General features: G+C 43.2%; 1 protein-coding gene across 1 annotated transcript in view; it reads left to right on the top strand.

Annotated features, from left to right (window-relative positions):
* Positions 1-14,401, top strand: part of LOC124593974 (follistatin-related protein 5-like) — a 503,257-nt gene extending 488,856 nt beyond the window's left edge. The window contains exon 18 of the mRNA XM_047132326.1: positions 11,791-14,401. Coding sequence (XP_046988282.1) covers positions 11,791-12,020 — 230 coding nt within the window. The 3' untranslated portion in view covers positions 12,021-14,401. The remainder of the gene's footprint in view (positions 1-11,790) is intronic.
* Positions 14,402-16,164: the final 1,763 nt, after the last annotated feature.

The raw sequence follows: 16,164 nt of genomic DNA, 5'->3' as shown, positions 1-16,164 counted from the left end.
TTGCAGCTCTTGCACGTCAAATCCTCGATTATTTGCAGGGTATACTCAAATCTCTATCTTCCCGTTCAGTTTTTATCCTCCACGGCCCCCTAGCACTATGAAAGTTATTTCCCGCTGTCCTAACACGTACCCTGTCATTCTGTCCCACCTTCGCGTCAGTATTCTCCATATATTCCCTTCCTCTCCTATTCTGTGGAGAATCTCCTAATTTCTTATCAGTCTACCTAATTTTCAACATCTTTCTATGACACCACATCACAAACGTTTCTATTATCGTCTTCTCCGGCTTTCCGATAGACCATGAATCATTACCGTACAATACTATGTACTACACTACTTTCTAGAAATTTCTTCCTCATGTTAAGGTCGACGTTAAAGACCACCACACTTCTCTTGGTCGGAAATACCTGAGATAATCTGCTTTTTACGTCCTCCTTGCTTCGTTCAAAATGTGTTACTTCGGTTCCAGGGTAGCAGAATGCTTTCAGATCGTCTAATTCCTGGTCAACAGTTTTGATTTTAAGTTCATCACTAATCTCATTTCTGCTTCTCTTCATTATTTTCTTCTTTCTTCGGCGTACTCTCAGTCCACGTTCTGAACTTATTAGACTGTTCATTCCATTCAACACATACTGCAATTCCTCTTCACCTTCACTGAGGATGACAATTTTATCAGTGAACCTTATCACTGATATCCTTCCACCCCTAATTCTAACCCAATTCGTGAACATTTCTCCTTTTTGTCTATCATTGCTGCTCCGATGTGTATACTAAACACTGGGGCCTAAAGACTACATCCCAGTCTTACGCCCTTTTTAATCCGAGTACTTCGTTCTTCATCTTCCAGTCTTACTATTGTGTCTTCGTTCTTGTGCGTATTGTGTATTATCCATTTGTTATTATAGCTACTCTTAATTTCTTAGAATTTCGATCATCTTACAACACTTCACGTTGTCGAACATTTTTCCAGGTCATCAAATCCTATGAACGTGTCTTGATTTTTCTTTAGTCTTGCTTCCAATTTCAGCCGCGTCAGGACTACCCACACTGATCATCTTTTAACAATCCTCAGTTTCGCTTCCAGTGTTCCTCTATTATATTCTTGTCAGAACTTTGATGCGTGAGTTGTTAAACTGATTGTGAGTTAGTTCTGGTAGTTATTTGCCAATATTTTTCATGTGTCAAAAGTGAAACTGTACAAATAGAATGACTTTAGTGACTGCTAGTGCAGTACAGTGTTTTGTTGTTACGGATGATTATGGAAATAAAAGGAAGGTGACACTCCGTGCCAGGAGGTAGCTCACTATTCTCGAGCTCTAGCGGAGCTTAATGTCCTCATCCGTTAACATATCGTACTGAACGGTGTCACAATTCTCACTGCATGAGACAATACGCACACGTTTTGAATTTATCGCATACCTTCTGCTCTTAGTCTCATACCCTGTTCCACGCACGACGCGAACACTTGCCGACAGTTTGCACGGGATGTGCACAGGTCATTCCTCTTTGCAACTGTCGCATGATGGTTGTTTACAGCAGATGCTCAAAACGATGGTCCTCTGGGGCAAGAGAAGCCTGACAGCTTCAGAACATGTTGTCGAATTTCTGCTGCCAGAAATCTGGAAATCACTAGCTGAATACTGTCTTCTAACTCTTGGATATATGGGGATTGTTTGCATGCCCGTATGTTTCATAAGAACCTGAATATAAAAAATCACTTGAATTTAGATGTGGGGGACGAGCCAGTCAAGCATAATATCACCAAAAATATCCCGTAAAACTGTCAATGACACACTGGCGATGTGTTCCCTTGCATTGACCTGCATGAAATATTCGTTGTTGGTTCTCTGAAAAAAGATGATAGTATTTTGTCTACATACCTAGAGGTTATGGTTCGTTGCACTAACTGCAGACTACACTCATGTTTTCAGATTTGCGGAGTCTTTGGATGCTGTTGTGCCACAAATAAATTATTTGGTGCAAATGGGTAAAAACTAAGCCACCTTCCTCGGCTAACTCAAGGAGCCAGAGAAGCAAGTCAAGACAGACGGTTGGGCAGTTACGCCGGGGCTACCAACTGATGTAGTAAACACAGCTGCCAAAGCGTCAGAATGGTTACCTCATGTGGTTGCCAAGCGGACGACACATGAGCGTAAATAATATCGGCACAAAAGAAAAGCAAAGAAATCATCATCTAGATGGTCTAGTTATTTCATACCAGGCCAGCGGACTTGTGGCCTACGTGATCAGACTCGGCCGGCCAGTGTGGCCGAGCGGTTCTAGGCGCTTCAGTCTGGAACCGCGAGACTGCTACAGTCGCAGGTTCGAATCCTCCCTCGGGCATGGATGTGTGTGATGTCCTTAGGTTAGTTAGGTTTAAGTAGTTCTAAGTTCTAGGGGACTTATGACCTCAGATGTTAAGTCCCATAGTGCTCAGAGCCATTTTTGACCAGACTCGATGCGGTAACAAAACAAGTACTCACCTATGCAGTATAAACAGCCTCATTTTTTTAAGTCAAAGGAGTGTCACATAGTCTGGCAGCCACCATCTACGAGGAGAACTCTACACTGGTCCACAAGGCGATATGGTTTTACAAGCAGCCACCATGAGACCTGCCCTCCACTAATGTGGATCTACTGCTGGCCCTATGTCCGATGCTGACAATTTGGCACCTACCAGCCGGTAGGCCACCTGCGAGCCCACTTCCAGCCTTCTGTCCTGTGGATGGGGGCAGCTGTTGGAGAACAGGGTGGTGCAATCACCTGAACACCTCCCCTGAGTAGGAGTACTGCTGCTGAATACCTCCATTGGCATGATCAGGCGCTCATGCTAGGGGTTGTCTTCCTGTAGATGTTGGTATCAGAAGAGGGATCCACCAAAATGTAGAGGAAGACAAGACCTCAGCAGGAGCCCTTGCAAGAAGCAGGGGCATATGGTTGCACTGCCGCGGTCTCGGACAGCTGCCCTCCTGGACAGAACACTCGCTAGTATTCCACCAGCTGGAAGGCGCTAAGTCCACAGCACTGGACTTAGAGCTGGCAGTAAGACTGCAGTTAGCAAAGGCCAATTCTCCTGGTGGCTGCTTGTAGGACCATGTCACCTCATGGACCACTGTAGACCTTTCCCTCGTAGACGATGGCAGCCAGACTGTGTGTGATCCTTTTGACTAAAAATGGGGATTATTTGTAAATGTTCGGCCCGTACTTGTTTTCCCATCGCCTTGGGTCTGGTCACGTAGGCCACAAAAAGTACGCGGGCCATCTGGACCAAGGTGTCTTTATCTTTCTACTGTAGCGATACACTCCTGGCACCTCCACTTGACAGTAAAATGGGTAACCACCCTGACGTTTCGGCAGCTGTTTTCGCTATATCAGCAGATAGCGCTGGCGTTAATTCTGTCCAGCTGTCCGTCTTGACCTGTTTCTCTGGCTTCTTGCGTTAGCCAAGAAATGGGTCTTAGTTTTATCCAGTCACACCAAGTAATTTATTTGTGGTGGAATGGTATAATCGATGAGGGCTTGACCTGCTTCTCTGGCTTCTTGCGTTAGCCAAGATATGGGTCTCAGTTTTATCCAGTCGCACCAAGTAATTTATTTGTGGTAGAATGGTATAATCGATGAGGGCTTTCAGAACTGCGACATCGATTGTTCTCCGAGTCCATCCCCAGAAATGCAGCCATGCTTCATCATAAATATGAATATTTCAAAGGCAGCATCTTCATCATGCACAGACTAGAACAAACTGTGTTTACTGATGTCGACAAATAGCATTTTAATTGGCCAGTTAATGTATTTGCCACGGACTGTTCCACCTACCAACGTATGGCAAGTGTCTGGTACCTCTTAGTAGTGGCGTCATGTCAGTCAGTTGAAGGAAGAAATGCAGTTTTATTTCTGTGTATATCGACGCTGTTGTCAGTTCACTCTTCTAAAAGGAAGGGAGTAAAGAAGGCAGATTAGGATTTAACATCCTGTCGACAGCGTCGGCATTAGAGAGGGAGCGCAAGGCCGGATTTGGAAAGCATGGGAAAGGCAATCAACTGTGCCCTTTCAAAGGAACCATCCCGACATTTATCTTAAGCGATTTATGGAAACCACAGAAAACGTAAATCTGGATAGCTTGTTGGGGGGGGGGGGGGGGAGGGGGCGAATTTGGTCGTTTTTCCTATCTATCTATATCCGAATCCCGCACCAGCTACTGCCGGGTCTGGGTGCTGACGAGTCCTCTCCATTTGACTCGGTCCTCACACCACTTTTCTTCCTCCACTTGCTGCCAGGTCACACCTCTTCTTTCTACAGATATTCTCACTCCCATTTTCCACGGTGTTCTTGGGCGCCCTCTAGGTCTTTTCCCATCCATCTTTAGTTCTTCCATAATTTTTGGGAGTCTCTGCCCATGCATCCTTTTAACATACCCATACCATCTTAATCTCTTTTTTTTCAATTTCTACTCTCATACTTTCTCGTTTAAGGTCCTTCCTAATCTCTACATTCCTTACTCTGCCCTTTCTTGTTTTCCCCTTAACTGCTCTGAGAAATTTCATTTCCCCTGCTTGCAGTCTGCTCCAGACCCTTTCTGTCATCGTCCATGCTTCTCCACCATAGGTGACAATAGGGAAGTAATAATTCTTATACATAAGGAGTTTTGCTTTTTCTGAAACTTCCTTATTCCAAATCAGGTGTTTTATTGTTTGGTAGAAATTGCCTCCCTTCTGTAACCTCCTATTAACTTCGTTAGTTATTCTTCCATCCCTAGATAGTTCACTACCTAAAGAAGTGAAACTTTCTACCACCTTGAGGGGTTCTCCATTCAAGGTAATACTTCCGTTGATCCCTTTCTCTCTTCCAAATACCATTACTTCACTCTTATCTATATTTATTTGCTTTCAAAACACAGACGAGCCTCGTTCGTGTTTACTTCTACTTAAAATTATCCAAAGGCAATGGTTCAAAGAGGGGATAGATCTTGTAGAAGGTCATTCACTACGTGAACTTTTATTTATTTGATATCATTAAAGACAGTTTCCCTCAATCTAAAGTCTCAGTGCCGTTTGGCTCTTTAAGTTTGGTAGCTAGCGATAACCACCACAGCGAGTTTTTGGCTGCCAAATACTGGTAAAAAAGTTTTCTAAATGGGAGCCCACGCCCCCGTGGTTAGACAACAGAGAATGTCTCATACTGAAAAGCCGACACGCGGTTTTAGTAATTTCATCATAAGACAGAAAACAGAGCTGTAGTGTCCCCACTCAAACACAAAGTTCTTTAAGCTTGAGCCTAGCCATTCGCCTTTCAGTAAATTAAGAAAAATATTATGGGTACTAAAAACGAGCGCAAAAGCAGTTTCTCGGTCTTTAGTTGTGACGTCCGTAGCTGCGACAGACACCCAGTTGTTGGCTGTGCTCGCACCACCTGTTGGTGGCTGGCGTGGGACAGCGGTAGCGGATATGAGATACGGGCGGCTCCTTTCCCTGACGCTCAGTTTCATTCCACCCTCTCTTTGCATGTGCTGGGGCTTACACAGCCTCCGTGGTCCTTTGTCACACTAACAATATTCTTTTTTTAATATTTTTTTTAAGTATCTAATCGAGCGTTCAAAGCTTTCTACTGGTGGAGGCTATCTTTTGTGCAGCCCAAGCAATATTTCGTTTCCCATGACTATCTTCCTTAATGAGGAAAAACAGATAGGAAGTAACTCTGGACACAGGGTGGCCTCGCCCTTCCCAGTGGGTGTTCAAATGGTTCAAATGGCTCTGAGCACCATGGGACTTAACATCTATGGCCATCAGTCCCCTAGAACTTAGAACTACTTAAGCCTAACTAACCTAGGAACATCATACACATCCACGCCCGAGGCAGGATTCGAACCTGCGACCGTAGCGGTCACACGGTTCCAGACTGAAGCGCCTAGAACCGCACGGCCACACCGGCCGGCCCCAGTGAATGTCCTGACAGAGAAACTTCTCACTATTCCTCTTCAGGTTTTATCCCTAGGGTATCTCCGCATGAAAGCTTCAGAAAAAGAGGTTCGAGGGCACTAAACTTGCCATGCTGGGCCTTCGTTCTACCAGAATGCCCTGCCATACAGGATGTTAACAACTAGTCACTAAGCAAAAACTCGAAAGTCTCCACTAGGCCACCAAATTGGTCACTTCACGAGGGCACTTTTAATACGCCTTATATTCTAATTAATATATTTGTAAATTGAACATATTAAAGTTTTCTTCCAACTTCTAAGAACACACACACACACACACAAACACACACACGCACATACACACTACGACACCTGCCACAATGTCCGAACAACGAGACGAGGCGTCACGTAGCGATAGCAAGACTGCCTCTGCCTGCTACGGAGGTACCGAACGGGCGAGATGCCTCAGAGGCTAGCACAGTAGACGCGCAGTAGGAAGAACGGACGTTCTGGCTAGATATTTTTACTTTTTCTGTAGTTTTCGTAAATCGCTTCCGGTAAATTGCGATATGGTTAATTAGAAACAGGCACTGCTGATTTCCTTCCCCAAAGCTTCCCAAGCTTCGTCTCCAATGTCCTAGTCGTCGACGAAACATTAAACCCTAATCTTCCTGCGGTGGTGTTATTGGTTTCCATGCAATGCAGGAGAGAGTCCTTCCCTGGTACGTGAAATACACTACTGGCCATCAAAATTGCTACACCACGAAGATGACGTGCTACAGACGCGAAATTTAACCGACAGGAAGAAGATGCTGTGATATGCAAATGATTAGCTTTTCAGAGCATTTATACAAGGTTGGCGCCGGTGGCGACACCTACAACGTGCTGACATGAGGAAAGTTTCCAACCGAATGAGAATACACAAACAGCAGTTGACCAGCGTTGCCTGGTGAAGCGTCGTTGTGATGGATGACTAGTGTAAGGAGGAGAAATACGTACCATCACGTTTCCTACTTTGATAAAGGTCGGATTGTAGCCTATCGCGATTGCGATTTATTGTACCGCGACATTGCTGCTCGAGTTGGTCGAGATCCAATGACTGTTAGAAGAATATGGAATTGGTGGGTTCAGGTGGGTAATACGGAATGCCGTGCTGGATCCCAACGGCCTCGTATCACTAGCAGTCGAGATGACAGGCATCTTATCCGCATGGCTGTAACGGATCGTGCAGCCACGTCTCGATCCCTGAGTCAACAGATGGAGTCGTTTGCAAGACGACGTTTGCAGCAGCATGGACTATCAGCTCGGAGACCATGGCTGCGGTTACCCTCGACGCTGCATCACAGACAGGAGCGCCTGCGATGGTGTACTCGACGACGAACCTGGGTGCACGAATGGCAAAACGTCATTTTTTCGGATGAATCCAGGTTCTATTTACAGCATCACGATGGTCGCATCCGCGTTTGGCGACATCGCGGTGAAGGCACATACCAAGCGTGTATTCGTCATCGCCATACTGGCATACCACCCGGCGTGATGGTACGGGGTGCCATTGGTTACATGTCTCGGTCACCTCTTGTTCGCATTGACGGCACTTTGAACAGTGGACGTTACATTTCAGATGTGTTACGACCCTTCATTCGATCTCTGCAAAACCCTACATTTCAGCAGGATAATGCACGACCGCATGTTGCAGGTCCAGTACGGGCCTTTCTGGGTTCAGAAAATGTTCGACTGCTGCCCTGGCTAGCACATTCTCCAGATCTCTCACCAATTGGTCAATGGTGGCCGAGCAACTGGCTCGTCACAATACACCAGTCACTACTCTTGATGAACTGTGGCATCGTGTTGAAGCTGCATGGGCAGCTGTACCTGTACACGCCATCCAAGCTTTGTTTGACTCAATGCCCAGGCGTGTTAAGGCCGTTATTACGGCCAGAGGTGGTTGTTCTGGGTACTGATTTCTCAGGATCTATGCACCCAAATTGCGTGAAAATGTAATCACATGCCAGTTCTAGTATAATATATTTGTCCAATGAATACCCGTTTATCATCTGCATTTCTTATTGGTGTAGCAATTTTAATGGCCAGCAGTGTATCTACATCGGCATATACACTTCTCAAGCCACTGTGTAATGCATTGTACCACTATTACCGTATCAATACTGTTCGTTTTCTTTCCGATTCATCCACGTGGTGCGTGAGTAAAACATGACTGTATGCCTCTCTATGGACCCTAATCTCCGTTAGTTTATTGTTATAGTCCCTACGCGAGATGCATCGTTGGTGGCAGCAAGATCGCACGTCTTCTTAGGATACATGTTCTCTGAATTTATCCAACAAGAGAGTGCGCGAGAACAACATCGTCTTTCTCCCTAAGATTCCCTGAGCATTTTCGTTACACTCTCCTAAGATGTGTAACGACCTTTTATGATTCTAGTAGCGCGTCTCTGATGTTGTTCGACGTCTATTGTCAAACCTTCCTTATAAAGACTCCAAATACTGAGACAAGAGTGTATAACTGGTCGAACCAGCATCGTGTATAAGATTTCCTTTACTGATGCACTGCATTTGCCAAGAACCCTACACAACAAATCTCAGCCTTACATTAGCATTGCCTACTACTTATCTTACGTGATCGTCCCATTTCGTATCGTTTCTTAGTATTACCACTAAATACTTACACGAGTGGTGTGCTAAAGTTGTTCAGCCACTATCGGATTCCTTTTCTTTGTTGTATTTATTTATTGCATACTTAGCCTGAACCGATTAAGGCCATAAGGCCCTCTCATTCATGTGACCAGTAACAACACACACAGAAAAATATTACATAATAATCACAATAATAATAATTTGTGTTATTAATAAAAATGATAATTGGCAATATTATTAATAATAGTAAGATTAACAATGATAATAAAACAATGTAGGAATTAAGAATGATATTATTTAGTTATTACTTAACAAACTCAGTAAATAAATTAGGATTATTAACGAAAAGTTATAATTCGCAATAATAATAATAATAGTAACACTAATAATAAGAAGAAAATAATAATGGAGACGTTAAGAATTATATTGATTAGTTTAGCACTTTGGAGGCCTTGTTTGGTATTAGAAGAAGTGGAAGGGATAGACAAAGAGGAGAAGATTGAAATGAAAGTGACAACCGCTGCAAGGAAAGAAGAAAATTTAAATAGATAACTCGGTAGATAAGGGGAGGGAAAAGTGGCGGGGGAGGGAAGATTGAGGAGACTGAGCTGGACAAGAGAGAGCTATAGTGAAAGAAGGTGGGCCATTAGCCGTCTTTTGAACATAACATATTGACAAGCCATACAGAGTAATAGAGGTTTAAATACAAGTGTTAAAACTATTAAAATATAAAACTGAATGAAAGGTCCAACAGTCCGCTGTAGCTGTATTTATTTAGATCGGTTAGAGCCGCACTCAACTGGTTTCGCTACTGTTAAGTTGCATCTTCTGGTGTATATAAATGCTACGTCAGATGGCATTGGGAGTTGATACAGAATGCCACAGAGTAACAATTGGCGTGGCTGCGTGAAGCTCTCAGCCCTCCTCAATTGATATAAACCATCTTCAATGATAAGCGTCCAGTGTGTGATAAAATCACGAACTGTCATCACTTTACTGATTAAAATATGTTCCTCTCGGCCTACGTCAAGCAACAATGTCCCTAGTAAAAAAATTATGTCTTTTGAAGTTTGAGAAGATTTTAATTTCTTTAATGTTTTGAGGAAGTTTGTTCCAAAGTCGGATTCTAGTGTAAGGGGTGAATAAGAATAGGAAGCAGGAGTGCAATGACTGAGAAGACGATACAGCTAACCCAGGGTATGATAACATCTATGCTTATCAGCACATACCCATAATAGCTGTTCATAGGCAGCATGGTATCGTCGAAACACCGCACCGTACATCACGAATCTATAGCACACAAACTTCCGTCACCAGTTCCAGACGACATGACCTCAAATAGTAAAGTCCTTGGTGACTAGGATCGCCATAATCAAGAATAGGTAGTATTAGTGGCTCTCTGACTTCCATTATAAGGATTATCTTACAAGTACTCACACTTAAAGAGACCTGCCATTCATTATATCCACTACAAGTTTCTGAAATTTTTTCTACAAGTCCTTACGATCGTCCAACGACGAAAATTCCCTGTAACCAACAGCATCGGTTGCGAACAGTCGAATTGTGCTGCTGATAAATCGTTTATGTTCGAGATTTGGAACTTTAATAGTGGCAACTATTTATATACAGCTTGTACAAAATACATACGTGTTTCAAAGTTTTATGGTTCAAATGGCTCTGAGCACTATGGGACTTAACATCTGAGGCCATCAGTCCCCTAGAACTTGGAACTACTTAAACCTAACTAACCTAAAGACATCACACACATCCATGCCCGAGGCAGGATTCGAACCTGCGACCGTAGCGGTCGCGCGGTTCCGGACTGAAGCGCCTAGAACCGCTCGGCCACAGCGGCCGGCTTCAAAATTTTACTGACCTTCAAAGTAGTCACCAGCATTGTGTATAACTCGTTGCCAGCGATGTGGAAGTCGTAGGATACTCTTAGCAGTGCCAGTTGTGTTGACAGTCCGAGCGGCGCGGTCTATTGGACGACGAATTTATAGCAGTTCTGAAGTGAATGCCGTGAAGTGCTTCCTTCAGTTTAGAAATCGATTTGAACTTACGAGGGCTTAAGCCAGGTGAGTGCAGTCGGCGGTATAGCACTTAGCAGCCCCATCAGTCAAACAAATCAGTAACAGCTTGCACTGTACATGCTTGAGCATTGTCCTGCAAAGTGATGGTCAGGTCCTGCAGAAAGTGTCACCACTTCTGTCTCTAAGCTGGTCGTAGGTTGTGTTCCAAAAATGAACAGCATAGAGACAGAAGTAATGACACTTTCTGCAGGACCTGACCATCATTTTGCAGGACAATGCTCAAACACGTACAGTGGAAGCTGTTACTGATTTGTTTGAGTGATGGGACTGCTCCGTGCTATACCACCTACTGCATCTCACTGACTTAAGCACTAGTAAGTTGAACTCGATTTCTAAACTGAAGGAAACACTTCACGGCATTCGCTTCAGAACCGCTACAAATTCGTCAGGCAATAAACTGCGACGTTCGAACTGTCAACACAACTGTCCAAAATGGTTCAAATGGTTCTGAGTACTATGGGACTTAGCTTACGAGGTCATCAGTCCCCTTGAACTTAGAACTACTTAAACCAACCTAACCTAAGGACATCACACACATTCATGCCCGAAGCAGGATTCAAACCTGCGACCGTAGCGGTCACACGGTTCCAGACTGTAGCGCCTAGAACCACTCGGCCGGCCAACACAACTGTCACTGCTAAGAGTATCCTACGACTTCCACATCGCTGGCAACGGGTTATACACAATGCTGGTGACTACTTTGGAGGTCAGTAAAACTTTGAAACACGTATGTATTTTGTACGAGCTGTAAATAAATAGTTGCCATTATTAAAGTTACAACCCTCGTATATTGAAACAGCCTGGCCGCGCGAGATTAGCCGTCGGTCTAAGGCGCTGCAATCATGGACAGTGCGGCTGATCCCGGGGAAGGTTCGAGTCCTCCCTCGGGCATGGGCATATGTGTTTTCCCTAAGGATAATTTAGGTTAAGTTGTGTGTAAGCTTAGGGACTGACCTTAGCAGTTAAGTCCCATAAGATTTCACATACATTTTTTTTTTAAACAGCCTGTGTTTGCCACCGCCACTGTTAGACAGGGCTACCTCATTTCCTATACACAGAGATTACGTGCTCCTGTCCACATTTGATCACTGACTTTGATTCGTGTGTACGAACTGGACCGCTGTTTGGCAGGTAAAGTGGAGATGATCACCGGCGTGGGTCGCGCCATGTCTCCCGCGCTTGCGCAGTGGGGCGCCCCCAACCGGCCCATCGCCTCGTCGGCGGTGTTCGGCCACTACATGGTCACCACGGCCAACGAGGCGCTGTTCGTCGTGAACGGCGAGACGCGCACCGTCAACTGCGAGATCGGCGGACTCGTGCACCCGCGCGCCGTCGTCTGGGTGACGATGCGCCTGCAGTAGCCGCCGGGCGACGTCACCGCCTACCGGCGTGCAACGCGCCGCTACCGAGGCAGCTCCTTCCAACTGCCGGGAGCCGACTCCCTCACCAGGACGCTTACGACCAAACCTCAACAGTCGTTCCACAAGAACATTGAGACGTGGGCCATTTAGAAAAAAAGAGAAACACTGTCAAATGCAGAGATTCCTCTGGAGTATATTTAGTAAGCGAAATGCTTGTTAATTGTTTTGTGTTATTCTATTTATTTGTCACTACCTTCCAACTCGCTGTCGGAGATCGCTTATTTCTGTACTGGTATACCTTCCACACTCCACTCACTCCACTGAAGGTCTCCGCGTGGAAGGTAACTGAACACATTCCACACATGTATCATCCGTAGCTTCCAGGATACAAGAGCAGAAAGAAAATTGTGTTGACATATGCATAGTATACATACCAAGAATGCAACATAGCTAGACACCTATTTTAATGTTGATTCCACTTTCGTCAGAATGCATCTCCTGAACAGGTAAATGCTTCGACGAGAAATACATGAAGGACATCACAATTATATACTCTTTCTATTAGCATCAAGTGAAATAGCAAACTAATCAATAAATTCCCATTAGGAAGAATACTTCCGTACCTTAACAGGATCTGTAATAAGAAGTTACACAGAAGACTGCCAAAATGAGTGACGCACATCGTACTCAAGTAATCTGTATTGTCTCCTTCAAATAAAAGATGTCGAAATACGGTAGTTATTACTAACTCCCTGGTGTATTTCACTCTAAATCCGAAATCTATAAATATCTGAATGTCTCTTCCCATCAACTAAGAACTGACGTATAGCAGTAAATCATTTTCTGTTCAGCAGTCTCGACTCAGGCGTTCAGCAGCAACACAGTTGGTAAAAGTTTGTCTGTCACAGAAGGCGCCACCATCTCTACTATTGAGCAAAAGCACTTCTGGCCAAAGTTTTTTGATCTGCTGAGAACCACAGAACTGCCTAACACTCAATTCTTTTAATTCTGATAGTCATCACGCACACTTACACCTCTAGCATAGAATACAGGAGCAGAACAATGTTGTGTCGTTTCACACTGGAACAACCGCGGAACACACACAGGGACTGCCGATGTATGGCACCATGGCTGGTACATCGCCTTCGGAACTTCAAAGGCCTCAGACGTCAGCTGAAAACTGCTGTTAAGAGAATGGAATAACAAAAAAATATTGCTGGTACAGGATTTTCTATATATGGATACGATAACAGTTTATGGTAATTTGCGATGTCAGATTTTACAATATACTATTGGTGCTGGGAGCGCCAAAAAGCGTAGTTTGGATGTGCGAAGATGACAAATATGTAAAATACTTTTCATTTGCCGTAAGGATACTTTGTAATTCTAGGCACTACATTTCCCCTCCGTAGTGTCGCGTGTAAGGCGAACACCACTTACGGCGTAGGATCCACGGTAAACCTGCTTAGACTTAATTCGCAAATAACGTGTTTATTTAGCAAATGGGAGTGGTTCTTCCCTCTAACTACTCAGTTAAAATTTTCTGTAGACCTGCAAAATCGTATAAAATAAGCTGAACCGTTTTGTCTTTCAGTAAACGTAAGTTTATGAGGAAAAGGTGGCTCTATCTTCTAAAAAGAAGGGTATGTGGAATTTTGAATGTAAATGGTTGTCGTGCAAGGCCTGATTCAGCATTTTGTAAAACTAAATGTGTAATCTTAATCAGTTATTTGATTATTCATGTGTAATTGGAAAGGTATTACATGTTACTTCATTTAACAACAAAATATCGAGTAATAAATGTAACATCGTTTTAAGGCATTTAATAATTCAATTGCTTGTGAATATGGACTGCCAATACGCACAATACAGTTTCTTGTTGAACAAATCGGATTTTTCAAATTCCATGACAGCTTCACTGTGTTCATGTGCAGGGCCTAGATACTTTTATACAGAAAACAGTTCATATGCAGAAACCTTCTTGATTAGTGAGTGTTTTAACATATTTCTCCGTATTATTTTTTTCACGTCCGTGAATCAATAAGGAACCGCTGCATGCTGTGCCGATGGCAGTCCATGAACTCAGATGTGTTTAAGGCAACATACGTGTAATTTCTGCTGTTTGATGTGTGTGACGCTTGCGTGTGTATGTGTACAAATAAAAGAGCAGTGTTGGTATGTATTTTTTAATAAAACAAAGAAAATTTCTAGTCTTTCTAATTTACTAAACGATATTTAACGAAAATCGTCATAATGTATAAAAAATCTTTTTGTACACTTTTTGTAACTTCCCTCTCTAATGTAGACTTATAGTACTTCATGTAGAAGTAGTAACTATGTAACCACTTTCTTGCTAAAATACATTTCCATTACAGGTCTAACCCTGTCAGTCCATCGTGTTACTAAATTAATCTAAAACGAGCAGCCAGTCCTTTACTAAACGGTTTAGTTCTTCTTATTTTTCTTGTCGTACCTCTCCTCTTGTCTTTATTCCAGGTGACTTAATGCTTTCATGAGAGACTGTAGTTTTCTACACTAAATAAAGCTCTATTCATCACCTTAAGTAAAAATAAGAGAAAGAAGTAAGTTCCACTGTCCTACGGCTAACAGCATCCTTTTAGTTCCTGGAACTATTCCCTGTTCCCAGTGATGTGACGCAGTTATCATGAAATTACCTCTTACGTATTTGGGAGGTGTGAGACTCAAATCTTCGTCCAGAAATTCGGATCTATGCTTTAAGAGTCCTTAGACTAGCACACGCCGAATTACCTTCCCCATTCTTGTCTGTCACTTTTAACGTTTTGCTTTACTGACTTCGATGTCGGTGAACCGTTAAACCCTAGCATTCCTCCACTCCCTTTATTCCTCACTAGCAGAGAAACCCCGTGTTGCCAATCATTTATTTATAACTGTGTCTGACAGTTCGTCGACGTGGAATTTGTTTTCAACTTACAAAGCTTCTTTGTGTATAACTTTTGAAGTCGTATGATCGGGTATATGAACAAAGAGCTTGTTTGCTCCATTAACGTGGGAGAGAGAGCAACTGACACGAAGATCCACGTCCACAACTGCCGCGTGTGACCTTATGCTTTGTTTACGGTCATGGCGTAACATAAACTCACTTAGGATTGTACACGTTTAAAGCAGAATGGTAAATTGTTAGGAATAACCGGGATTCGGGACATAAAAACTCGAATGCCTGCACCACTTCCCATCAAAATTTCCGCTACTATGGTGTTATGTTGAAGAGAAGTAAATTAACGCCTCCGTGAGTGAAGGGTACTCAGGAACGAGATAAGAGTTTCTTCGCATCTCGCTTTCGGAAGGAGTTTCCAAAGAGCGAGTTAAAGCCTGAAGTTCTGAAGTCACAGCTAGTCTTACCTCGAGATCTTCACTGGATTCTTGGGAGCGTTCTTTAGCCGTTCTGATGTATTGAGATATATTCAGTAAATCCAAATATCCTAGCCAAGTAAATTCAATGTTAGTTTGTACTGATAGACATAAGACTGTGGCTCTTAGTTCCGTCACTGACGTAAACTTTCGGAAATACTTCTGTCACTGAGGTAAAATAAAATTTCCTAGGAAAGAAGTCATATATAAATAGAACCTATCGAAAAAGCAATCCAACGTTTTCTGAATTTTTCTAGACATTTTTATTCGAAAACAAAACGAAATGAAAATGTAATGAGTAGGCTCCCAAATCACAAAGCAAACTTAATAAACTCATTTTTCCTAGCAAATATATAAATGAAACTTATCGAAAGAAGTAAAGTAAAGTCATTAGGATTTAATACACAAAGGAAAATCAGTAAATCCTTATACCCTAGCCAAATAATCTCGCTGTTAGTTTGTATTCCTAAAGATAAGTTTGCGACGCTTAATTCTGTCATTGACGTAAACTTCCTAAAATACATGTCACTGACAAGGGGGTCGCCTCTACTTGTCATCATCAATTGCGTCCAGATTTGTAGTATATGCAGAACTTGAGCAGAAATGACAGAGATGGAAGCTCCAGATGACCATGCATTCGAAAAAATAGCACTTTTGGAGAGGTTCGCGAGAGGCATGGACAGTTTACGGTAAGACAGCTGCCGAGTAGCGTTTGGTGCACCAGAAAGAGTTTTTAATCACAACTGAAAGGTCT

Source organism: Schistocerca americana, chromosome 1 (genome assembly GCF_021461395.2).
Source record: "Schistocerca americana isolate TAMUIC-IGC-003095 chromosome 1, iqSchAmer2.1, whole genome shotgun sequence".
Lineage (NCBI taxonomy): Eukaryota > Metazoa > Arthropoda > Insecta > Orthoptera > Acrididae > Schistocerca > Schistocerca americana.
This window is presented reverse-complemented; position numbering and strand designations above follow the sequence as displayed.